This window comes from Phycodurus eques, chromosome 9 (assembly GCF_024500275.1).
Source record: "Phycodurus eques isolate BA_2022a chromosome 9, UOR_Pequ_1.1, whole genome shotgun sequence".
Classification (NCBI taxonomy): Eukaryota; Metazoa; Chordata; class Actinopteri; order Syngnathiformes; family Syngnathidae; genus Phycodurus; species Phycodurus eques.
The window spans coordinates 5,671,128-5,696,545 of NC_084533.1; the positions used below are offsets into that span (position 1 = coordinate 5,671,128).

General features: G+C 43.3%; 3 protein-coding genes across 6 annotated transcripts in view; 2 read left to right on the forward strand and 1 right to left on the reverse strand.

The window, feature by feature from the left end:
- The first annotated feature begins 975 nt into the window (after positions 1-975).
- cabp2b (calcium binding protein 2b) lies at positions 976-24,882 on the forward strand. Of its 4 annotated transcripts, XM_061685151.1 has the most exons (8): positions 976-1,083; positions 1,331-1,609; positions 11,599-11,802; positions 16,727-16,757; positions 16,862-16,996; positions 17,100-17,209; positions 21,012-21,159; positions 21,241-24,882. In XM_061685151.1, the coding sequence occupies exons 1-8, from the start codon at positions 1,000-1,002 to the stop codon at positions 21,264-21,266; spliced, it is 1,017 nt and encodes a 338-aa protein (XP_061541135.1). In that variant the 5' UTR covers positions 976-999; the 3' UTR covers positions 21,267-24,882. The 4 variants fall into 4 exon arrangements, with proteins under 4 accessions (XP_061541135.1, XP_061541136.1, XP_061541137.1 ...); XM_061685152.1 differs by lacking the exon at positions 11,599-11,802; XM_061685153.1 differs by lacking the exons at positions 976-1,083; positions 1,331-1,609 and adding an exon at positions 8,727-9,294.
- Positions 1,555-25,418, forward strand: part of cryba1l1 (crystallin, beta A1, like 1) — a 37,192-nt gene continuing 13,328 nt past the window's right edge. Inside the window, exon 1 of the mRNA XM_061685158.1 lies at positions 1,555-1,609. The gene's annotated coding sequence lies outside the window, so the exon portion shown is untranslated. The remainder of the gene's footprint in view (positions 1,610-25,418) is intronic.
- Positions 23,023-24,036, reverse strand: crybb1l1 (crystallin, beta B1, like 1). The gene is made up of 5 exons (XM_061685159.1): positions 23,945-24,036; positions 23,740-23,858; positions 23,525-23,657; positions 23,285-23,427; positions 23,023-23,194 (listed from the first exon to the last, which is right to left on the reverse strand). The coding sequence occupies exons 1-5, from the start codon at positions 24,032-24,034 to the stop codon at positions 23,023-23,025; spliced, it is 657 nt and encodes a 218-aa protein (XP_061541143.1). The 5' UTR covers positions 24,035-24,036.

The following is a 25,418-nucleotide window of genomic DNA, read 5'->3' on the forward strand; positions in this document are numbered from 1 at the left end:
TGCATTTGGGGGGGGGGTCGCAAAACAAATCCGCTTAGTGGATTTGTTTTGCGACCCAAGATTTGGGGTACAAGCGAGTTTCAGCTACGGCGCAGCTTGAGAGGAGTGGGAGACAAGCTGAATCAGTTAAGGTACTGTAACAACCTGGCATGTGGGCAAGGAGAGCAATCCATTTTGAATGGATGTCTGCTTACTTATGAACAAAATGGTGATATTTATGCTCGAATACGATACCTTAAATTGAATTAAATTAACTTCGATTTCCAGTTAAATCCCATGGAGCGTTTCCTATTTGTAATATTCCCAAAATCTCCGTTTTAACTTCCTTTAGAAATTTACTGGAAATTCTCCACTCATTTGCAACTCTAAAAAAGATTGTTGTCCCGGAGAAATGATGGTAAGGAGGCAAAAATGGCTGAAAAAGGGACACGGGATGAGGATTTAGAGGGTGAGAAAACACACATGAGGAAGGACGGGTGCCCGCGGATGTAAAGTGAGCGTTATCCATAAATGGCCATGTTGAAAAAGAGGAGGAAGGTCAGCGCGCTACAGGTAGAAAGGGTGAGACGTAAAGCACAAGGAGGTATAGGGTGTCACCTAAAAAGGCCGAGAGATAGCGAGTGAGGGCAGAGGTGCAGGAACTTAATCCCGGGGGCGAGACAAGCGATGATGAAAAGCCACAAAGAGAGAAATTTGCACTGAAGAAGGCGCAACAGCGAGGACACAAGCGAAGGAAACGCTCGGCTCAGATCTGGCCCACAGGGTGAAGGGTGGACAAACATTTAGGTTTGAACTTGAGAGCGACTAGACGAAGCAACTTTTGAGGGAAAACCCTAATTCTAAGAACCTTTTTTTTTTTTCAACTGACTGAATCGGATTTTTGCACTATAAAAAAACAACAACAAAAAAAGAGGAGAGCAGCTACGAGGGACAAGAGAGGGAGGGGGAGAGCCAACGGGAGAGAGAGACAGAGGGTGGGGGCGCCCGTGTCGGAGCGAGATGTTCATGATCATTCGAGAGTCGACAGCTGCGGGAGGCGGTGCGGCAACCGTGAGCGTGCCACAGGAGAGGACCACCAAACAGGTGTGTTTATTCCGTCTCCCATACACACACAGCGACATTATTTAAAAACAACTTTGGGTGGACCGCCAAAAAATGTTTGAGCTAAAATGGATTTCCTACAGTATGTAGCCGATTTGACGTTTCGGATTTTATTTGTGTGGATCTTATTACAAACCTGGGCAGAATGGTATAAACAGCTCCAGCTCACTTGCGGCCCTAAGGGGGATGATGTCCGACCTGAGGTTCTCAAACCACGTTTCTGCCACAGGTGCAGGCCGCCATCAAAAAGAAAGTCGAAAAGCGGAGGAAGCATACCGGCGAGCAGGGAGGAGGCATCACGGCAGACATCCGAGTGTCCGCACCTCAGGTCATCCACCATCAGAGAGGCGGCCAAATCCCAAAGACGGCTTACGAGAACGGGAGGACGCTGGAGCAGAGGCTGGAGGAAATGATGGAGGGAGCGCAGAGGAAAGACAACGTCAGAGAGGAGGTGGAGGAGTATGAGTCTGTCGACCTGCTGCCCATCGTGGACTCTGTGTTTGGACAGGTAGCTCGATGTCAGCCGTCGTGTGTGTTTCCACCACTTCCTCACCCAAACAATTGCTACTCTAATGACAATGCATAAAACAAAACAGATGTGAACCAGACCGAGAGCTATTTGAATACTTGCTCCACCTTCCCAGTGTACCAGTGAACCTCTTGCGATGAATGGGAAAAAAACGTCAGAAATTGACATCGACGCAACTCCCCCCCAAATTGTCTATATTAAACTGTACATATACCACAAACTATGATCCCAAAACAGTCTTATCATTATTTCAAACTCATCTTAAAAATATAACCTTCGAAATAAATGGCATACAGATTATTACATTTTGACATAAATGGACCGGACGGGCGTGAGGACAAGCACATGCCGCAAAGACACTCTATAACTTTCACGAACAACCAAGGCTTAATTTAGCTCCTCCCCTAAATACGCAAATCTTAGTCTGCCAGTCAAGATGCACTGTATCGCTTCAACAATTCTCCCTTCACAACATCCGTCCATCCATTTTCTATGCCGCTCATCCTGTTCAAGGTCACGGGGGAGATGGAGCCTATCCCAGTTGCCTTTGAGTGAAAGGCAGACTACAGCCTGGACTGCTCTCCAGTCATTCGCAGAGCCCATATAGAGACAGACCACCACTCAATCTTGCATTCACACCATCACTGAGTGGGCACTGGACCCATGCTGCGTGCACCAAAGTCACGCAAATGTACCACTACGCCAGGGGTGTCAAACTCACTTTTGTCACGGGCCACATCGCAGTTATGACTTGGACCGTGGACCCATATAAAATAAAGATTAGCTCATATACTCTAATTACAGTATCCACAACACATTGATGAATAACCAGTTTTGAAATCAGAAGCCTATAAAAACATGTTTGTCAACTATTACATTTATTTTCCAAGGGGAATTGGTAACAAAGAAATACTTGCAAATATCTCAATGGTAATACACGATTTTGATTTGCTTTCGTGGGCCACCTATAATGATGTGGCGGGCCGGATCAGGTCCCCGGGCCACCGGTTTGACACCTGTCCACTACGCCATCACTGTCATTCCTTAACAACGATTACAGTACTACATTTGCAGAGAAGAGGGGAGCAAAGCGAGTAGGGGGGAGGGGATGTGACGGCGATGGTGCTTTTGCCACTCTGAAGTTCAGATTGTTTCATCATAATATACAGTGCTTAACCAATGTATTAGACTGTCATAAAAAGAAGAACCGCGCTGGACTTTTCCCATATAAACAAATTCCTGACATTTGACCGTTTAGGACTTTGAAATCAACTTTTAATATTTAGATTTGATCCAGCTCACTGGGCTTCTCAATGGAATCAAGCATAACATTTTACCACTAGAGCATTTTAAAAAAAAAAAAAAAAAGAAAATTTCAGGAATGCAAGCAAACAACTGTAATTCGATCTTGCTCAAGAAATAATATTGTGCTAGACTATTATTTTTTTATTTATTTATTTATTTTTTTTTTTGGTAAAACAATACATTTGAAATTGATGATGAATAACGACAATAACACTTACCCCCCAAAAATTAAGTTGTCTGTGTTTTTTTCCCCCCAACGGATTTAGGACAATTTTGCATCGCTGAATCCGAAAATGACATCCGTTTCTTTTGTTCAGGTCTGGTTTTTATGCCAAGTTGTTGACAGTTTATCAATCAAATGTTACAAACTTTGCATGCTGTAAATTGAATAGTAGACATTGATAAAAGTAAGTACCTGTAAATCTAATGTTACTTCGTCATTATTCAAAATTCAGGGCATGAACCTCCGTTTATTTGAAACTCTAAAAGGAAAACAACAAAAAAACACGTAAAGCCCATGTTCATATATTAAACACATCCATAGTTGTATATAGAGCATCAACGTTAAGGATGTGATAGCGTGTGTTGGAGAGGATTTAAGCTCCTTTACTTCAGGAAACATTAGGAAAGCGTAATCCGTAACGGATAAGGCCACGCTCGGACCAGAGATATGATGATACGGCCGTATCCAGGCAGCCATTGTGCACCGGCTTGCCGTCACATCGCATCACGTGTCACTCACACGGCAACACAAGAGACACGGGAGAGGGTTGTGCCGTCACGTATACGTGCGCGTATACACGTTGCATCTGTCAGCACTGGATCAGAAATGAAAGATCATGATGTGAGAAGCCAGAGAAATCAAATCATCGAGGATTAAGGTAGCGCTTGCGGCCCGTGAGTCATTCTGATTCCCTCTTACACTGAGGAGGATGTAACTCTCCAGAAAAAGAAAAACAGCTGATGTCAGTGGTGATGCGACAGTTCCAAAAATAAGATGCTGAGTGCCGGCACGATCGGGAAGGAGCGGAAGAAACAAATTTAATTAGAAGCTCATTTCCTGCTGGACCCTCAGCCCACACAAAAGCCAACTCAAGTCAGATTCATGACGCCAGCAAGTGTTGCACAACTCCAGTGGCCTTTAAAAAAAAAAAAAAAAAAGTACAGTTCGACACCAAGCACTTAGGGACAGTGACGGTGCTAGCTTGAATGGCACCCTTGTGCGGATGGTGCGCTAACCTACTCGTACTCTTGACGGCCATTCATTTGAATCGAAAAACGTAGAGAACACCGCAATCCTCGATAACCTCGCACTTCAATGTTTGTGAGCAAAATCCTTGAAGAGTCCAGGTAATGTTTACATGAGAGGATATCAACCATTTCAAGTTGATATCAGCATTTAAAAAAAAAATAAAATTTTTTTTTTTTTTTTTGCTCGTTTCTCCTGTTTTTGCTTTTCTTTCAAAATTGTGCAACTGATGGCGCCCGCCACAGCAACGGCGCCCTCTGTGGCCGCACATAATGCACATGCCGGAAACTGCTACTGCTCAGGGAGGCATTTTGTCGAACCTTCCAACAATAATGTACTAAATTGTGCCAATAACCAAAAACTATGATAAATTATAAAACTTTTCAAATGTATTATAGTTTTTGAACAGACCAAGGAAAGGAGACTATGTCTGTGAATGCCTGCTGCCCCCCCCCCCCCCCCCCGCGACCCCACCCGATAAACGGAAGAAAATGGATGGATGGAAAACAAAAACAAAGTGCTATCGTTCCTTAGAATTTGAGCGACCGCTTGTTGATTCACAGGACTCAATCCTAACTGCCAGAGCAGACCAATCAAATGTGCTAGTCCACGAGGCACATGTAGTAAGGGAATTGACCTCCCTCCAAAACTGACAAGATAATAGGTTTATTCATGCATATCAATTTTGCAACTGAATCAAAGCCCTATATTAAATATATACATATATATATATTTAAAAAGGTCACCTGGAGGGGCATTTTCCACCTACCCCTCATGCAGAAAGCGATGCCCCAAAGGCGTTTGCCACTGACAATGTTACCAAAGGTCCAACGTCTTGATGCAACGACTATAATTCAGTAGGTTTTCGCTCCATCATATTAGGTTTTGTCAAATGAAGAAGATTAGATAATGCCTGTACATAATTAGTATCAAGTGACACGGAACCCATCCACCCACTCATCCCTTGTTCCTGACTGACAGCTCTTGTCAGCGGACACCAGTTGCTGAACATCTGACACCAGATCAGTACCCAATGCGGACCCCCCACACACACACGCACACGCACACACCCACGCGTGCACACACAAACAAACAACCTCTTTTACACAATGAATTGAAATGTGATAAGACGGAACCAAGCTACTAATTAATCAGTCCTCATGGTGTCAGTTAGTTGGGGTGTCACATGGTCTCACAGTCATCCGGTTGAGTCTTTCATGAGTGTACCACCTCTGGAAATAAATGGCCACAAGCTGTGCTTTTGCATCCATAGGCACATTAGCGATATGGTTAAGTATTGTTGTGAAAAAACAATATTTGTTGTTTTACATACTGTGTTTACATTGCTTGGCACGACGGCTGTCCTCCCGCTTGCTTTAAATCCCAGGCTTTTGTGCGTTTTGATTGGCTGAAGGCTTACACAGTGTGTAATACTTAGCAATACTTTGGGTTACAATACATTTGAATGAATATTTCTTAACAATTTACAACATATATATATATATATATATATATATATATATATATTTTTCTATTCATTTAAAAAGGGGGTTAAAGATAAATAAATGTGTCCCATCCCTGTGGCCCTGTGATCACTGATGACACGTTTTGTCTTTGGCTCCCTTTAGTGGCAACAATTGCACACAGCAGCAGACCAAAACAAACATTGCCATTACCGATACGTCTTCTTTTTTTTAACAGTAAAAAGCATTTTTCATCTATTCCAGTTTCCCGCTGTCATTTTCATCCTCTTTATCATCCATAATTCCATACTATAAATCTCATCAGTGACCTCTGAGGCGCTTAAAAAGGCATGCCTCCGAACCTAAATACATGTACGAAGTCAGTTAAAAGTCGGAAATTGATCAAATAATAAATTTGCCAATCAAACAACTTCAATGAGATGCCAAATCTGAATTTATTGTATTATATTTATTGATTAATTTCACAGGCAGCAGGGTGGGGCCTGGTTAGCACATCTGCTTCCATGGCGAGAGGTGAAGGGTTCCAATCTTGGCTCCTGTGTGTTCGCAGGTTCTTCCTTTTCTCTCGGCACATCAGCCTCAGCCCACATTCCAAAAGTATGCATGTGAGGGCCATTGAAGACGTTGAAAATGCCCACGGGTGTGAATGTGAGCGCGTTCGTTGAAGTGACGTGGGCTCGCCTAAATGTCACCCAGATGGCAGTGTCACCTCGGGTGACCTTGTAAATGCGATTGCACCAAGTCGAGTAAGAACTATAATACGACTGCAGGCTTATTCAAATAAACAGCTAGCTGAAGCTAGCATACATGTTCAGTTGACGCTTGATTATTCGTATTATTAGCGCAAGAACTTTACGGTCGTTGATCTATATGTGGCCTGCGATTGGCTGGTGACCAGTCCAGGGTGTACTCAGCCAGTCAGCTCACCCGCTACCCTTTAATGAGGACTTTAAAGTGTACGTGCCAGGCAAGCATGACTGAACTGAATCTTAATTTTGCAGACAGCCATCATTAATATTTAACAATCGCATGCATATCTTTTACAACTTAATCCTATACACAGAATTACGCATGCTTCTACGTAACACACCGACCTGTCGAAGAGAAAAGTAACGCTTCGCCGCCATCTCGTTGCCTCTATATGCAATTGGAAAATATTTTAGGATTGGCGTCAATTACTCATGGATTTTTGCTATTCGTGTGTACTGTTCCACTTGTGAATAGCAGGTGAACACTGAATGGCATTTGTTGTGGCCTGGCAGGAAATTTGAAAAACAAATAACCCCATCCATCAATATTCTCGAGTGCTTGTCCTCATTAGTGTCAAGGTGAGATGGAGCCTAGCCCAGTTGACTTCGGGAAAGACGCACGCGACATCCTGGACTGATTTCCAGCCAAAAACAGTTTACTGCCAACGACTCTAAGTCAGTCTTGCGAGGATTGAAATTGCTAACCAACTACAAGCGACCATTCCCCCCCCCCCCCCCCCCCCCCCTCCCAAGCCGGGAACAAAAGAGGACTAGCTGACGACTTGAACACTTTCTCCTGCAAATTTGAAAAGGACACTTCCACACCCCACACCCACCCAGCCGTACCACCGACCACCATCGCACCTCGGACTTCTGCATGGACTATTCATGAACAGGACGTGAGATGCATCTTCAAACTACAAAAGATTAACAAAGCGGCAGCCCCAGACCTCGTGTCCCCATCCTGCCTCAAAGTCTGCGTGGACCAGCTCGCGCCACTCTTCAAAGTGATCTTCACTTGATCTCGGGAACTGCGCCATCCCAGTGCCCAAGAAACCTGCAATCTGGGTCTGAATGACTACTGTCGCCCTGACATCTGTGGTCATGAAATCATTTGAACGCATCGTGGTGGATCACCTGCTGGACCTCCTGAAGTCTGCCTTTTGAGCAAACAGGTCTGTGGATGACGCAGTCAACATGGGAGTAGAACACCTCGACGGTGCTGGGACCTACGTGTGGATCCTGTTCGTGGACTGGAGCTGAACAAGACTGTAGAGATGATCGTGGACTTCAGGAGGCATCCTACGCCACAGCTGCCCCTCGTGCTGTCCAACTGCCCTGGGTCAACCATCGAAACCTTCAAGTTCCTGGGAATTACAGTCTCTCAGGACCTGAAGTGCGAGACCCCCTGCCCACCCTTGAGGACTTGCACGCTGCTAGAACTAAGACAAGAGCATGCAAAATCCTCTTGAACCCTCCACATCCTGGTCACCACCTCTTCCAGCTCCTTCCGGCTCCTTCCCTCAGGTCGGTGTTATCGATCAATGCTAACTAAAACCAGGAGACCTTCCAACAGCTTCTTCACGCCGTGAAATTGCTAGAGGCTAAGTCACTCTCTGTAGTGTGTTTTTATTTCCTCAAAAGTATTTATTGTCAAAATGGCTGTCTATTGTCGTACTACAGTGGCTCCAACTACCAGAGACTAATTCCTTGTGTGTTTTTGATATACTTGGCAAATAAAGAGGATTCTGATTCAGATTCTGATTGCAGGGCCCAATTCACAGACACACCTATGGACAATTTAGACTCAACATTTTTGAGTCTCCAATTAGCCTAACGTGTTTTTGCAATGCGGAAGGAAATCACAATTTGGAAAAATACCCACACAAGTACGGGAAGAACATGCTAACTTCCAACAGGGGGGGGCCTGCGCCTCAGAACTGTGAGGCAGACATGCTAGCCAGTCATCCACCATGTTGCCTAAAAGCAAATAAATAGAACCTCCAAAATCCAAAAACATTTGACCCACAGTTGCTCATATACTGATAGAATTTGTTGATTGAAAAAGGTTCCCTTTTAATATTTAAAAGTAGTCACCATTGTTTCCTGATGTAGGACTACTTGTTGGTTTGGTTGAGTGAACCAACCTTCTGCACCAGTCTCCACTTTCATTAAAACAACATTCGGAGTCAATTATTTCTACAGAAATTGAATATGCCCTTGACCACTTTATTTTGATGAAAACTAAATTAAAATAGATGCCAATGTCTCCATTTTTGTTGTTTTTATCTTGCCTTGTCCCCTTTCCTCCTTCCGTTTTTATCATCGCACCCTCTTCTTTAATCTGATACAGCAGCGATTAATCCCCTTCTGTTTTTTGTCCTCTTAATTCTCCTCCTAAAAGTGGTCTTGCTGGAGATTAAGTCATCTGGGTGCTGATGCAACATGTGTGAGCTTGATGGAAAGAAGGGAGATTACAGTACTTGATCAGTGTAAAAAGAGAAACACACAGGCACCGCTTGAGTGAAGTGTTAAACTGACACTAGTTTAGGACGATTAGTTTGGTTTATGTGCGGTGATGACACTTGGGGCCAGGCAAAGGTGGGCGGAGTCAGTCATCCTTGTTTACTGCCGGCATGGATTAGAGGTGCTCTTTATTACTGTGTGGCATCAGATCACAGTACGGGTGAACATTAGGAGAAGGGGTTTCTCTGCAATGGAATAGCTGGCGTTTTGAAAGGAGCAGTTGGTGAAGGGGCAAAAAAACGAAGGAAGCACTTGAGAGAAAGAGTTTCAAGAAGAAGAAGAAGAACGAGGGTGGGAGCTTGGGTGATGGGCAATTGCACCAAATCATCCATGAAAGAAAAAATGAGGACGGTAAGAATTTCACTAATTTCATTGGGTAACACTGGCAGATAACATCTTACAGTATTTTCTTATTTTCAAGAGTAATTTTCTATTTCAAATCCATTGAGTTTTTATTTCAGGTCCATGTGTGTTAAAAATGATGCAAAGATAAAACTAATTCATTATGAGCATTTGTTGGTAAAAATGGTTTGGAATGTACAGATTTTTTATTTATTTTTTTTCTCAAGAAAAGCATGGCGGGATGCAAACGCCATTCCCCATTTCCCCTAAAACAGGTTGTATCAAACTCAATGTAGTTCAAGGGCCACATACATTCCAGTTTGATGTCAAGCGGGCCAGACCGGTAAAATCACAGCATACTTAATATAAATAAAGTTTTTACTTTGTTTTAATGCAAGGCTGCAACAATACGCGTCCGTAAAGGCTATACAAGTACATTAGGAAAATCTGTTTTTTGGGGATGATTTCACAAAACAACCGCATTATTTCCCAAGAAAAATTTGCTTCAGTTGATCATATAGTACCTCATCACAGTGATTGTATTAAAAGGCACACAACTTCAAGTCACAGGCGTTTGGAACTGAGAAATATAGTATTACACTTCAAATGAAATCATTTATGAAGATCTAGAAATTATTTTCACTCCATTTTCTACATGAGCATCGTAATTCTCAAAATTCTCCTCAACCCAAATGTATTTTTTTCACTTTCAAATTCATCCTGAACCCCCTGTATGCTTGACACCCCCGTCCTCAGAAATGTAACATTTTGACCCTGGACAAGTCTGGCATATGTGACTTTCTATATTATTATCAATCGGCTATATAAATAATGCTAATTATGTTTATCCATCCATCCATTTTCTGAGCCGCTTCTCCTCACTAGGGTCGCGGGCGCGCTGGAGCCTATCCCAGCTGTCATCGGGCAGGAGGCGGGGTACACCCTGAACCGGTTGCCAGCCAATCGCAGGGCACATACAAACAAGCAACCATTCGCACTCACATTCACACCTACGGGCAATTTAGAGTTTTCAATTAACGTGCGTGTTTTTGGGATGTGGGACGAAACCGGAGTGCCCGGAGAAAACCCACGCGGGCACGGGGAGAACATGCAAACTCCACACAGGCGGGGCCGGGGATTGAACCCGGGTCCTCAGAACTGTGAGGCTGACGCTCTAACCAGTCGCCCACCGTGCCGCCTAATTATGTTTAATATTAACATTTATTATTATGTACATTATATTGTAATATATATTCAACTACATTTTAATGAACATGTATTCATCTAATGATCTTTTGGCTGGGCGAACTCACACAGTTTGACATACTGACAATCATTTTGTAATGATTTTTAGGTAGTATTCCAAACACAGTGCATCATTTGAATGTAATTTAGACATAAGATGACTCAGGGTCCGATGCATGAGGAGCTGCCGTCTCCTAAACGTCAGGTTGTGTGACCCAAATGACTGAATGAAATGGGCTGTTTCAATTGGGTCGCCGACAGGAGCGTTATTGATTGGCTAGCAGAGGCACATTGATTTTAGCAAAGGGATTTTTAGTTTGTGGTCACAAGTACATATTATGGGAAATGATAGACATCTAATGGGTTGCATACAAATAGTTGTGACTCTGGAGAGCCTGCACACCCATCAAGTGTGAAATTTAACAACCAAGTAAATCTTTAGTGAGCTGCCGACTTCCAAAAATGTGTCGGTGATGAAGCCGTTCAGCATTGTTGTGCCGTAACAGTCAGGCTGACACCAAGTTTCTAAGACCGCCATTTCAAAGCAATGGTCTTGGTTACATGGAAGTACTGTTATGTCGAAGCCAACTGGCTCACGGATTAGTCATGTTAACAGCTAACCAACTGTACACACTCATTTGCTGATGCCCGCATCATTCACCAGGCCAGGCCCCCCTCATTTAAAGCCAAACACACACACAAAGTCACAGATACTACAGCAAAACACGAGGATGGCTGCCCCACGTGGACAACCTCACATGCGCACGTTCTTTTGCTTAGTAATGCAAAATCATTTTTGATCTGATTACTCGATGAATTGATGGGATCTGGTAACTGTTTCAAATTGGGAAAAGTATATATAAAAGGTCTCCTTTAATGACAGCTGTGTACTTACTGTAGGTAGGTTTGAGCTGAAAAAGTTGGGGACAAATAACTTCTTTCAAATAGAAACTTTTCAAATGCTTCTTTGAACTGAAAAGCCCCATGAATGAAAATGTGATTATGTTTCAAATGTCAGCAAACATGGCTGACTGAAGACGAGACTAACAACCTGGTCTGCCTCTAAAGGGGGTGTCAGAGGGGTCCCTGGGGAGTGAAGTGAGGGCCCCCCGGGGTGCACAACAGCAGAAAGGGGAAGATGAAGCAGATGAGGAATTGAAGGAGGAGCTGTTCAAAGATCCTTTCAGGACGTTGGTGAAGAACAGCAACACGCTGCAAAACATCACGGGCCCCGCCTGCGTTTTTCTCAAGCGAGGCTTTTCACTGACGCTCGTACGTAACAAGCTGTGAACGCCCGCACCCTCCTCGCTCATCTTCATCCTTCCATCACGGCCGACATCTACTGCATCACCGCTTCGGGGTCGATCGTTCAGCTCCATGGATAAATGATTGACTTTTAATTGTGTGGCGCTTACCCCGTGTGGGGTGATGCGGGGTTAGGGCCCGAAGCTTTTGTCTGCCCTTGCGATTATGGCACAAAACTACTGACCCACTTTTCTATTCATTCATCCGTTCATCTATTTTCTGTAGCGCTTGTGCTCATTCGTGTCACGAGTGAGGTGGGGGCAATCCTGGCTGACTTTACACCCGGGACTGGCCTCCAGCGTATAGACAAACAGTCTTTCACTCTCACATTCACACCTAAGGGCAATTTAGAGTATTCAAATGTGGGAGAAAGTGGGAATATGTGGAGAAAATCCACAAGCACAGGGAGAGGATGTAAAATCCACATAGTAAAGCCGGAACAGAGATTTGAACCCAAGTGTGTGCTAACCACTATGACACCATGCTAGCAATTACAATGTACAGTGTTGCCCCCAATTGTCACGATTTGACAGAATTTTGGGGCGTACTGATGCTCCAATTATTCACTGAAAAACTCACCTTTTTGCTGTTTTTGTGCTCGATATAGGGCTAGTTAAAGTGCAATCAAACAGGAGAATTAAAAATAAAATAAAATAAAAATGTGCTGGACCTCAAGCGGCTTCTCTAACCGCTGGCTGTGGGCGCCACGGGGCGGCGGATCTTCTCTGTTTTACCGCTGCCTCGCAATACAACGAGCATGGATGCCAGATGGCAAGACGTCGCCCAAATAACACCAAACACATTGCAATTCAGGGAAGATGTATTTTTTTCAAGTTGTGGGCATAGTTTCATGGCCAATTGCACACTTTACTGGTAGCACTGGGTAGAACCTATTTATGAACAAGGAAGTGCAATTCCACCAAATGGCCACTGCGTGGAATAAGGGCGCTGGGTTTATATATCGTGGAGTAAACGCACCAGCCCCGTGACATCACAGAGCTAGTTTTTAGCCCCGCCCCAAAGTCAGGAACATTTAGAAAGTGAAAAAGAGTTTCAAGCCATATCTCAACACTTCAGGACTATATTGTTCTCAGTCTTTGCTCGTTTTTGACACTTATCTTTAAACATATTTAATGCATTTAGAAACAAAACACGTAAATGGGTTTGGTTGCACTTTAAAGTATCTTGTGGTATCTTGGTGCCAAGGTTCTATTGTAAGTATTAAGTCTGTAACGATACACCAAATTTAAGATTCTTTTCTCAATTTCTGACTGGCAGGTTGATACGCAACTCAATTTAAAAAGGGAACCTTTAATCCATCCATTCTCTGTACCGCTTATCTTCATGAGGGCCAGGAGTGCGCTGAAGCCTATCCCAGCTGACTTTGGGCGAGTGGCAGGGGACACCCTGAGCTTGTCGCCAGCCGATCACAGGGCACATAAAGTATAGACAAAACAACCATTCCAACCTACGGACAATTTGGAGTATTCAAGTAACCCGATGCATGTTTCTGGAATGTGCGCGGAAACCACAGTACCCGGAGAAAACCAACACAGGCACAGAGAGAACATGCAAACTTTATACAGGAAGGTCGGAGCTCAGTTTTGAATCCATGACCTCTGAACTGTGAGGTGGATGTGCTAACAAGTAGGCCATGATGCCAAAAAAGGGAATATGGTATCATAAATACATTTTATAAATAAATTAATATGATCAATGATATTACAATCAACATCATGTGAATATATCGCTGGCATCAAGCAGAATCCTTGCATCTCGAAAACCATGACTCTTCATGAAAACAAACAAACAAACAAACAAAACAAACGGCATGTCTGTTGAACCTTTAACAGTGCATCATGAAAGAGAGCAAGTCATTTTCAACACTTTAGATTGGTCTCTAATATGTAAAAATAACAGACCCACATGGGGACTGACCAATAGTATCAATTTCCGATAAAATACGAAATTGAACAAATTTATACATAGGTTTGCGCCTGACACCAGCGAGATATACACACACACACACACACACACACACACACACACACACACATATATATATATATATATATATATATATATATATATATATATATACACACACACACACACACACACACACACACATAGTGGGGCAAAAATGTATTTTGTCAGCCACCAATTGTGCAGGTTCTCCCACTTAAGGTGACAGAGGCCTGTAATTGTCATCATAGGTACGGTATACCTCACCTATGAGAGACAAAATACGAAAAACAAAATCCAGAAAATCACGTTGTCGGATTTTTAAAGAGTGTATTAGCAAATTATGGTGGAAAATAAGTATTTGTTCACCTACAAACAAGCATGATTTCTGGCTCTCACAGACCTGTAACCTCTTCTTTAAGAGGCTCCTCTGTCCTCCACTCATTACCTGTATTAATGGAACCTGTTTGAACTCGTTATCAGAATAAAAAAAACACCTGTCCACAACCTCAAACAGTCGCACTCCAAACTTCGCTATGATCAAGGCCAAAGAGCTGTCAAAGGACACCAGAAACAAAATTGTAGACCTGCACCAGGCTGGGAAGACTGAATCTGCATTAGGTAAGCAGTTTGGTGTGAAGAAGTCAACTGTGTGAGCAAGTATGAGAAAATGGAAGACATACAAGACCACTGATGACAAGAACAGGGAGCAAAAATCCCACAACCACACCGACCTACTGAATGACCAATGTAACAAAGGCTACCATCAGTAACACACTACGCCGCGAGGCACTCAAACCCTGCAGTGCCAGACGTTTCCCCCTGCCTAAGCCAGTACATGTCCAGGCCCGTCTGAAGTTTGCAAGAGAGCATTTGGATGATCCAGAAGAGGATTGGGAGAATGTCATATGGTCAGATGAAAGCAAAAGAGAACTTTTTGGTAAACACTCAACTTGTCGTGTTTGGAGGAGAAAGAATGCTGAATTGCATCCAAAGAACACCATACCTATTGTGAAGCATTAGGGTGGAAACAACATGCTTTGGGGCTGATTTTCTGCAAAGGGACCAGGACGACTGCTCCGTGTAAAGGAAAGAATGAACGGGGCCATGTATCGCGGGATTTTGAGTGAAAGCCTCCTTCCATCAGCAAGGGCATTGACGTGGCTGGGTCTTTCAGCATGACAAGGATCCCAAACACGCCGCCCGGGCAACAAAGGAGTGGCTTCGTAAGAAGCATTTCAAGGTCCTGGAGTGGCCTAGCCAGTCTCCAGATCTCAACCCCATTGAAAATCTTTGGCGGGAGTTGAAAGTCTGTGTTGCCCAGCGACAGCCCCAAAACATCACTGCTCTAGAGGAGATCTGCATGGAGCAAAGGGCCAAAATAGCAGCAACAGTGTGTGAAAGCCTTTTGAAGACTTACAGTAAACGTTTGACCTCTGTCGTTGCCAACAAAGGGTATATAACAAAGTATTGAGATGAACTTTTGTTATGGACCGAATACGTATTTCCCACCATAATTTGCTACTAAATTCTTTAAAAGTCACACAATGTGATTTTCTGGATGTTTTTCTTCTTCTTCTCATTTTGTCTGAGGTATGTGAGGTAGGTGAGGTATACCGTAACTGACTGAATAGTTTTTTGCCCCACTGTGTGTGTGTGTGTGTGTGTGTGTGTGTGTGTGTGTATATAGATCGTATTTTCACTGAAATTAATTCTGACTGTTCAAGCTGGTCCTTTTTTTGCAAGGTGCGCTGTTTGATATTTGCGTTGCACACGTTTTATGCAATGTGTGAAAAAACGTACAACATTGCGTAGTGAATGTAACGTGACAGTAACAAAAGGGCAAAAGGGTTCCAGCCGAGCAAGCAATGTTAAAACGAGACCAAAGGGGATTTGTGTGTCAATGTCTCTTTGTAGTTTTTTTCGACACAGCATCAAGCTGCGTTTTTGCGAGCGTGAACCTCAGTTTGTGTTTATGTGCATCTGAAGAGCTGCAAATATCTCTATTTCCACAAACTCTCCTAATCTTCACGCATGTTGCCTGGCAACATCACAAATGTAATCTGTTTAGCGCTACATGCAATTTATGTCAATACAATGCTACAATTGAATCCTTACGCACATTTACATAGAGTTTCATTAGGTGACGGACTGGGTTTGGTTTGATATAGACTTTGATCATAATCTGGTTGAACTATACTCACTGGACACTTTATTAGGTACATCTACCCCATATAATGAAGTGCAGTAATTTCTGCCTTTAGAATGATGATAATGTAAGTGGAGTCAGATTCATTATTAATCAACTTTTTTATAAATGTAGTTTGCCAAGGTGCAGAACTGCAATCATTTGAGTACGAGATGGAGGGAAAAAAATAGAGCGAGAGAGAGAGAGAGAGAGAGAGAGAGAGAGAGAGAGAGAGAGAGGCAGCACGGTGGATGACTTGTTCGCACATCTGCGTCGCAGTTCTGAGGACCGGGGTTCAAATCCCGGCCCCGCCTGTGTGGAGTTTGCATGTTCTCCCCGTGCGTGTGTGGGTTTTCTCCGGGTACTGCGGTTTCCTCCCACATCCCCAAAACATGCGTGGTAGGTGAATTGAAAACTTGAAATTGCCCGTAAGTGTGAATATATATGATTATTTTTTTTTCGGGGGGGGGTGAATTTCCATTCTTTCATGACAGTGTCCCCAATGATGAGGGTAGTAGTGAGTGTATATCAGATTCAAAATATGGACCATAGTAAATGTAGGCGTTCCATTCATGGTCAGTGTCATCTATTCATTGTCCTCACAACATAAAAGGTTTCTCTGTATTTAAACTGTGCTTAACTCTGTTTTATAATAAACCTGCTGATTAAGTTGCTGAATGAGTAAGAGACAGTAAAACATTTTGACAAGATGACATTTATTATCATTGCCTCCAACAGGACCGAGCGCTGAGACCCGAGGAGATGGATGGTGAGGTTTTTTTTTTTTTTTTTTGTAATTATATTTTTTTCCTCCACATCAAACTTAATAACATACAGTAGTTCACTTCCACTTTTTATCATGTGCGTCTTCAGAGCTCCATGAAGCCTTTTTGGAGTTTGATAAGAATAAGGATGGCTACATCAGTCATAAAGACCTGGGGGAGTGCATGAGGACCATGGGATACATGCCCACCGAGATGGAGCTCATAGAACTCAGTCAGCAGATTTGTGGGTGAACCACAAACATAGAATCAGCACAATCCTGTTTTAATCTTTTTTTTTTTTTTTTTTTTTTACAACGTCTAAAATGTCAAATGCGCCTGTCCTGCAGGCGGAGGCAAAGTGGACTTTGAAGATTTTGTGGAGCTGATGGGACCCAAAATGTTGTCAGAGACTGCAGACATGATTGGAGTGAAAGAACTACGTGATGCATTCAAAGAGGTCAGGATATTCTGCTACTCTGCTCACTCACAGTGGTTCAAATTTGGCTAGGACATACTGTACTGTATAGTGAACCCCCACAGATTATTTGGGGGGCAACGCATGCTCCGTTACCTAGTTGCTTTTTTGTGCTCAGGCCAAAGCTGTGTCTTGTATAAAATATTGCTTTTGGTGCCCACTTGTGGTATTTTGGGGCCATTGAACAACAGTGTTTCTCAACTTATAGTTTTAAAATGTTTCTATTGGCCAATTTGTTTGTCTTGAGTTGCGCGCAAAAATTGCATTTACAAGCGCTACCTATGGTGGCAGCGAACTCCACAAGAAACAGCAGTGTGGCAGATGGCAGTGAACAGTTCTTCCAAAAACGAGTGAAATAGTTTTACTGTACTGTACTGTAGCGTTTCTTAATCTACTAACTTAATGGCAACGTACAATGCAAAACGCCATAGACAGGCTAATGAAACTGGCATAGGTATTTTGGTAATCGTAATACATAATACATCGCACATTTGTCTGCCTCTCGTTCACCCCACTGGCTCGACGCTGTGTTCGCTTGGTCCAGATGCGTTGGAAATCCGACTATACTGTGTCACCCCGCAGAGCAACACGGCAGGTCGCTTCAGGTCGCTTTGTTTTGAGTGGCATTACCTGTTAATGACTCCTTTTTAATACCCTCCCTTTGCAGTGGGTAAGAACAGCAACTGTGCATTAGGCAAATAGAAATTTCTTAAATTTCATGGTGATTTTTTTTTTTTCCCAAAGTCTACAGCATCAGAAACCCATAATGAATAAACTGACAGTTTAAATCTCTAAGATTACATACAGAGTAGACGGTAGAGTTTTGGGGTTTCTTGCTGTGATCATAATACTACTTACGTACTACTAATACTACTACTACGCAACACTATTTAACCTGAATGATTGGCATAAAGCAGAACTGTGACAAGGCTTTGTCAACGAAATCGGACCGTCCTGGGTCCCTCGGTGTGGGACGTGTCCCCTCAGCCAGGCTGTTTTTGGGTGGACTCCTGGGCCCGATCCTGCCTCTCGATTGATTGGGTGGGGTCCTCGGCCTCTGCGGTGCAGGCACAGTAATTACAGGACACTTCTGATAGTCTTTGTGCATGCGAAACGGTGTCAATTCACTTGCGTGTGTGCGCGGACACACACCCCTGGGACTTATTCACCGGGTGTGGGGCCACTCACTTATTGCGACAAATAACTCATGAATATGCGAATTGCTTGGGTATCCCCTCCCTCACACTCTGGTCCTATAGAGTTTAGAATTTACACTCCCACTCCCACCACACTTCAGATGTACAGCCGGGTTCACGACCCTTGTCCTGCATGCTTCCGCTCCTGTCTTGTCCAGTTCTATCTTGTCCTGTCCTTCCCTCACACGGTGTAGCACTAGTGCCCCATACAACACATCTAATGTGTCATTTTTCTAGATATATAAGGATTTACTGTTCTCATCTTGTTTACAGTTAGTGCTTTTTCTTTTGTTGTCTTCTTTGTTCTGTTCGACTCCGGTTTTCAATAAACAGCTATTAAAATACAAAGAAACCACAGCGGCAGTTTAAAAACTCCCCTGCGGCACAGTAAAACTGTTCCGGCATAAAAGGGATACAGATCCTCCATTCAGCTTGACCTAACACCCGAACAGGATAAAACAAAATTTAAAATAAAAGGGTGGAGGGAGGGCTTTCCTACACGTGTGAATCTTAAAACTGCGTTGTTTGTCTCAAAAATAAACACACGTGACCGCTGATCCACAAACACACTTTCAACAATTCGCAAGCAAAATTGAACATTTACAAATAAGTCATGATAAATGCACACACATTAAAAAACAGGTATAAAATTGCACATATATTTGTGGATTTTGAAAAACACACAGGCGGCACAGTGACCGACTGGTTAGCACATCGGCCTCACAGTTCTGAGGACCCGGGTTCAAATCCGGCGTCGCCTGTGTAGAGTGTCCATGTTCTCCACGTGCCTACGTGGGTTTTCTCCGGGTACTCCGATTTCCTCCCACATCCCCAAACCATGCATGGTAGGTTGATTGAAAACTCAAAATTGCCCGTAGGTGTGAATGTGAGTGCGAATGGTTGTTTGTTTGTATGTGCCCTGCGATTGGCTGGCGACCGGTTCAGGGTGTACCGCGCCTCTCGCCCGAAGAAAGCTGGGATAGGCTCCAGCACGCCCGCGACCCTAGTGAGGAGAAGCGGTACAGAAGATGAATGAATGAATATTCCAATTTATTGAAAAATACCCGTGTATAATGAAAAGTCCCTAACTCAATGACTGTCTGCAGCTGGGTTGGCATTGCAAAAGAGAATCAGTTCTAATTGCCTCACCTGGATAAAGGGTAAGGTTTTAAATGAATCACAAATATTTGAAATTTCGATTAAGATATATATATTAAAAAAAGACATTGAAAGCCCAGCATTTTTTTTTTTTAGATCCAGTAGGTGTCAGTAATGAGCAACATCAGCCTCATTTGCTTAATAATTGTGATACAAACACAAACCACCTGGGGGCACAGGAACCTTTTGCTACCAGAAACTCAAAGTTCCTGGGCTGGTTGGTGGGGAAAACCCCCTCATATAACCTGGTCGGGTTGAAAACAGAACAAAGTGTGAAAAACTGTGGAAATGAAAAGCGACCCATTTCGATAATTAAAGGATTATCACAAAACATTGCTGGCTGGTAGATTAGATAAACACTCATTTATATTCTGTAGTACGCCATGAAAAACGCAAGCTGGTCGAGTAACCTTTAATACGTGTGTAAAGCTAGGAGCTGGGATATGTCCTCCCCTTGTTCTTCCCCTGCCGCGTTGAGCTGCGCGAGTGCACGCACACACTTTGTTTGTATCGTTTCGGGCTGGAACAGAGTCATGGCATTTCCATTCATTTGAATTGGGAAAGATGATTTGAGATAGGAGTGTTTTGAGTTACAAGCGCAGTCACGGAAACAAATTGAACTCGTAAGGTGCCACTGCATACTGAAGTGAGGGGAAGAGCTTTATTTAGTCAGGCCATAACCTTGTCTAAACAAGATAGACTGTTTTTTCCACGATATGCAATTACAAAAAAGTTTTCGGCGGGTGTCAGTTACTTATGGATTTTCGCAAATAGCGGGACACAATATTCCAATTCTTGCCATTACAGTCTTACACTATAAGATATCATTTATGACTGTCGAGATCAAACTTAACCAGCCACCGAAGGCCGTTATTCATGCTAATACTTCAAATTAAATATATTGCGCCCTTAAAAGAATGCAAAGACCGTTTATAATCACCCACAAGGATTCAAATAATGGGTGTTTTCGGAAATTCAGTCTGACGCCCTTACTCTACTCTAACAGATGGGTTTTCTGCGAGGCAGAGCGAGCGAGCTCCCTTTCTTTGAATTTACAAACGATACCAACTTCAGTTACATCCACGGTGCTTCGATGGTGAACGAGGTCGTCCCCTTTGCCTGACGCTCAGGACAGAGTCCAGAGAAACACAACCTATTCACATCAACCATATGGGTGTGGTTAAAATGAGAAAAACTGCTGAATGAGCATGATGCTAAATCCTGTCACTCAAATACAAACCCATTGTTTTTTGGTTTTTTTCTTTGTTAGGTGGCTAATTATCAGTGTTGAAACTAATACTTTTTTTTTTTTTTTTTTTTACACTTTTTTTTAAAATTTTTTTTTTAACTTTTTTTCCTTCACAGTAAAGTATTCCGAATATTTTGCCTTAATTAAAGATCCACAGTGTCATTCTCTCTTTGGGCCCAAGTTTGACTCCAACGGCGACGGTCAGATCAGTTTAACGGAGCTACGTGAGGCCATGAAGAAGCTGATGGGGGAACAAGTGACCAACAGAGAGATAAACGAGATTCTCAGAGACGTTGACCTCAACGGCGACGGTTTGGTTGACTTTGAGGGTGAGTGCTGAGTTCTTATTTACCTTTTGACTGTGTCGCTCAACTCACCACTTTAATTCTCCTGTCATTCGTTTCTTTCAGAGTTTGTGAGAATGATGTCCCGGTGATGTGAAACACATCATGGATGGATTTCAACAAACAAACCAGGGATCGTACTACACCTTCTTTGTCTGCAGCTACAGTATTTTAGTTTTATATGAAAAATACAAATAATTAAAAAAACAATCAGATTAAAAGTGATGGAAATTTTATGAAATATTTGGGCTAAAATGTTAGGACACACTTTTTTAACACTGTAACTTCCATGGTTGCAATGTTACCAAAAGCCATGACTGGATGGGTTTGGTGTTAAAGAAATTGGAATCTGGGATAAATAAGAACAGCTAGAGAGAGCAATTTAACAAATACATCCCTTCACATCATGGTTAAAAAAAAAAAAAATCGAACTTTTATTTGTTTATTTTCACTTTCTGCGGATATTTTTGTCAATATACAATACATTACATACTGTATGCATCAAATGTTTGAGGATAATATTCTGTTTGTACAGCTGTAATGAGAAGTTTTTTTTAATGAATAAAAAAAACCACAACTCATAAGGTGTAAAAAAGCGGAGATGCAGCCACTCCAATTTGACTCATTTTATTACCTTTTTTCTGTCTGAGACCAACATTTGCTGGTAAAATACGCAATTACGTATTTCAATGACAATTAATTATGTGGATCCAGAGATACACTGGATGTCAAAATTCTACACACCCCTTTACAAATGCCAGGCTTTTGTGCTGAGACAAAAAATTGTTTAAGATGTCATTTTGAAACTTTTTTCCACATTCAGCTTTAAAAAAAAAAAACAACCCCAAAACTGTTATTATTACTTGCCCTCTTGAAAAGATGTTTTTCTTTTTTCCAAGTGAGTAGTACAATTGTAAAGACCTGGCATTTGAATGGGGTGTGTAGACTTTTTATATCCACTGTGGCTTTTAGTGGATCTTGGGCAAGTGTATATAATTGTTTTAAATGGTTTGTGTTGACTAGTTCTTATATGGTATGATGTGATTTTTAAGCAATAGGTCACTTGACAGGGCGGCACGGTGACCGGCTGGTGAGCACATCTGCCTCACAGTTCTGAGGAGCCAGCCTCGCCTATGTGGAGTTTGCATATTCTCCCCGTGCCTGCCTTTTCTCCACTTAATTGAAGATTCTAAATTGCCCGTAGGTGTGAATGTGAGTGCGAATGGTTGTTTGTTTATGGGTGCCCTGCGATTGGCTGGCGACCAGTTCAGGGTGTGCCCCACGTCACGCCCAGAGCCAGCTCGGCTCTCGGCTCCACCATGCGCGCGAAACTAGTGAGGATAAGCGGATCTGGAAAATAGATGGATGGATGAGAGTCACTTGACAACGTCTTTGAAACAACATCTTTTTATTGAAAACTTGGCCAGGATTCTGTATAACAGAGAGTGTGTGTAATGCACAGGGGCCAGAGCAGGAGATGCTAAAGACTCAGTTTCCCATAGTGCATTGTACCCTGAACCGAGAATCTTGTGTAAAACCGCAAAAGGTGTCTTCTTCCTTCTTCAGAGCTGTGTAGGGGAATGAAGATAGGGACTAAACATTTTTTAAAAAAGAGAGCGAAAGGGGGGAACAAAGCTTAGCTCATAGGGGAGAAAGAGAAAAATGGACAGTGAGGAATGGAGGTCCTTTCCCCGAGATGAGGTCCAGGTCTAGAAGATCCTCACCCCCCCGCTGCCTTTCAGCCATTAACCGTGGTCAGGTAAGGCCTCAGACGTCTTTCCCCCTTCCCCTCTTCTTGCGCCCCTCTCCCTCACTTCCGATCTTTCTCTTTCTCTCCTTCCCCGAGCCTCACTTGCTGGCCAAGGTGTAGCAGCCCTGTTGGTGCCACTGCATGTCGCGGATACGGCGCACAGACTGCAGTTGAGGGGTGCGGGCGCCGTACTCGTTGAAGTGCCTGTAGTCACCCTTCTCCAGCAGGTACTGGCTGCCGCGGTAGCCGGGGAACTGGTATCCCACGAATCTGGGAAGAAGGAAAAAAACCACAAAAAAAACACAAGTGAACCATGGAAAGCCGTTGTGTGACTAAGGTTTCACTGTGAGCTGCACTCACGTTCCACAGCTAACGATGATGCTGCCCACTCTGTCGGTGAATCCGTACGAGGACAGGCTGGGGACGTCATCGTCCATGATCTCCATCTTGCGACCCTTGAATTCACCCACCTCATGCAGGCAGATCTTGTGTTTATCAGGGTCCTGTTGGAGAGACACGGAGAAACTCAGTGTTGGCGGCTAGCCGAGAAGAGGAAACCAAGAAGTGAGTGATGTTTCTTTGGCTGGTGGGTGGGGTTACCATTTTGACAGGCCTGAAGGAGAGCAGGTAGTCATTCTTCTGACAGTTGCTCCAGGAGTCCCAGCGAGGATACTCGCCCTTCTCAAGGATGTACATCTCACCGCAGAGGTTTATCTGCTCAAAGCCCACAAAGCTGCCAATCAAATGGCATTATGTAGCACCGGTGCCAGGATAGCAGAGGTTGATGGAGAGGATGGAGCGGGGGTTGCACTTACGGGCCGCTTTCAACACGGAGGGAGCGCACACGTTCCATGCCCAGCTCGCAGATGTTCATGACCTCGCTGCTGATCTCAATCATGCGGCCCTGGAAGTTCTCCTGGTCAAACACCAACATCTACCGTGGAAAAAGGCAAAAAGCGATTCAGCGTCTCATCATATTTTTCATTTGCCACTGGAAATCTCCATGCGAGAGGCCCTCACCTTGTAGGAAGTCAGTCCGGACTCAGACTTCTTGCTCTGAGCGGCCTTACCATCAGTCTGGGAAGAGGACTTGGATTTATCACTTGACATGATTGCTGGGTCGGAAAAGAACCAACAAAGTTACATTATCCAGTCTATCGAAGCCACTCTTGTCTGTCCGCGCCCCAGAACGGAGGGTTCGTGTACTATGCGCGCGTGCGCCTTACCTGATGCTTACGCCGAGCCTCACTCAAGAGTGTGAGCGGCCCGGGTGCGCCCCTCCTTTATATACGCTGGCGCCCACAGGAGAGGGATTAAGGCGAGAGAAACAAACCTGCTGAGGTCAGAGATGTGACACAAAAGAAAAGACCACATCATCAGTGGGGGAACAGACATGGGATGGGAGGAGCCAGAGCAGCAGGGTGGGCAACATCCAGTCACCAGCAGGACAACTATACTGTACATACATGGCTGAATTGAACTCGCATATGCAATTAGAGCAATTCATACACTTGATAACAGGCCGCTACACACTGTATAAATAACATATTAAACGGTAAGCTTCCTAATTATGTTCGGGCCGTCTAATATTTATATTCAACATGTGAGACCGGTCTACATAATTTCACTTTGCAATGATGTGGGAAAACGCACGTGGAACTTTTAAAGGAGCCATTAAAGGTGTGTGTGGGGGGGGGGGGATTTTTTTTTTAAACTACAATGAATTACTTATTGTACATTATAACAATAAAAAACTAAATCTAAAAGAACATTATTTTCGTAAACAATAAACAGAATTGGGGGGGCACGGTGGCCTTCCTCCCACAACCCCAAAACATGCGTGGTAGGTTGATTGAAGACTCTGAATTGCCCGTAGGTGTAAATGTGAGTGTGAATGGTTGTTTGCCTATGTGTGCCCTGCGATTGGCTGGCGACCAATTCAGGGTGTACCTCGCCTCTCGCCCGAAGATAGCTGGGATAGGCTCCAGCACGCCCGGGAGGAGAAGCGGGAAGGAAAATGGATGGATGGATCTGTAAACTGAATTGATTTAGCTTAATATTAGTCTAGGTACAGTATCTGCCTTGCACAAGTTAATGGCTTTTGCTAAATTTAATAATACTGAAGATATATAATGTACATTATATCATATCCACTATATGAGTGGTTCTCAAAGTGTGGTAAGAGTACCACTAGGGGTACACGGGCTCCCTATAAGTGGTATGCAAAAAAGAATTGAAAAAACGGTTTTTAATCCAGTACAGTAAATTTAAGTCTCGTTCATCAGTATTTGACTTTAAAGTCGAATTTCATTTCAACTGTTTTCAGAAATGTATTTAGGTACAATTTGTATTTAACTTTCATGTGCAACACATTTTAACTGAATCATTTTTTGCCGTACAGGTGTCCATTTTCCTATATTTAAGCACAGTGTTGATATTCAAACTGTGCAGAATGCTACAGTGGATTACAATAATGTTATCTTTTAGGAGTACA

Bases quoted from the DNA above. Each gene is read 5' to 3' on its own strand.
- cabp2b (XM_061685151.1), top strand. From the start codon at position 1,000: ATGTTCATGATCATTCGAGAGTCGACAGCTGCGGGAGGCGGTGCGGCA. The intron at 1,610-11,598 runs GTAGCTCGATGT...CTGCCTCTAAAG, and splicing joins TGGACTCTGTGTTTGGACAG to GGGGTGTCAGAGGGGTCCCT. The intron at 21,160-21,240 runs GTGAGTGCTGAG...CGTTTCTTTCAG, and splicing joins CGGTTTGGTTGACTTTGAGG to AGTTTGTGAGAATGATGTCC.
- crybb1l1 (XM_061685159.1), bottom strand. From the start codon at position 24,034: ATGTCAAGTGATAAATCCAAGTCCTCTTCCCAGACTGATGGTAAGGCC. The intron at 23,859-23,944 runs GTGAGGGCCTCT...TTTCCACGGTAG, and splicing joins CCGGACTGACTTCCTACAAG to ATGTTGGTGTTTGACCAGGA. The intron at 23,658-23,739 runs GTAAGTGCAACC...TTTGATTGGCAG, and splicing joins CTCCGTGTTGAAAGCGGCCC to CTTTGTGGGCTTTGAGCAGA.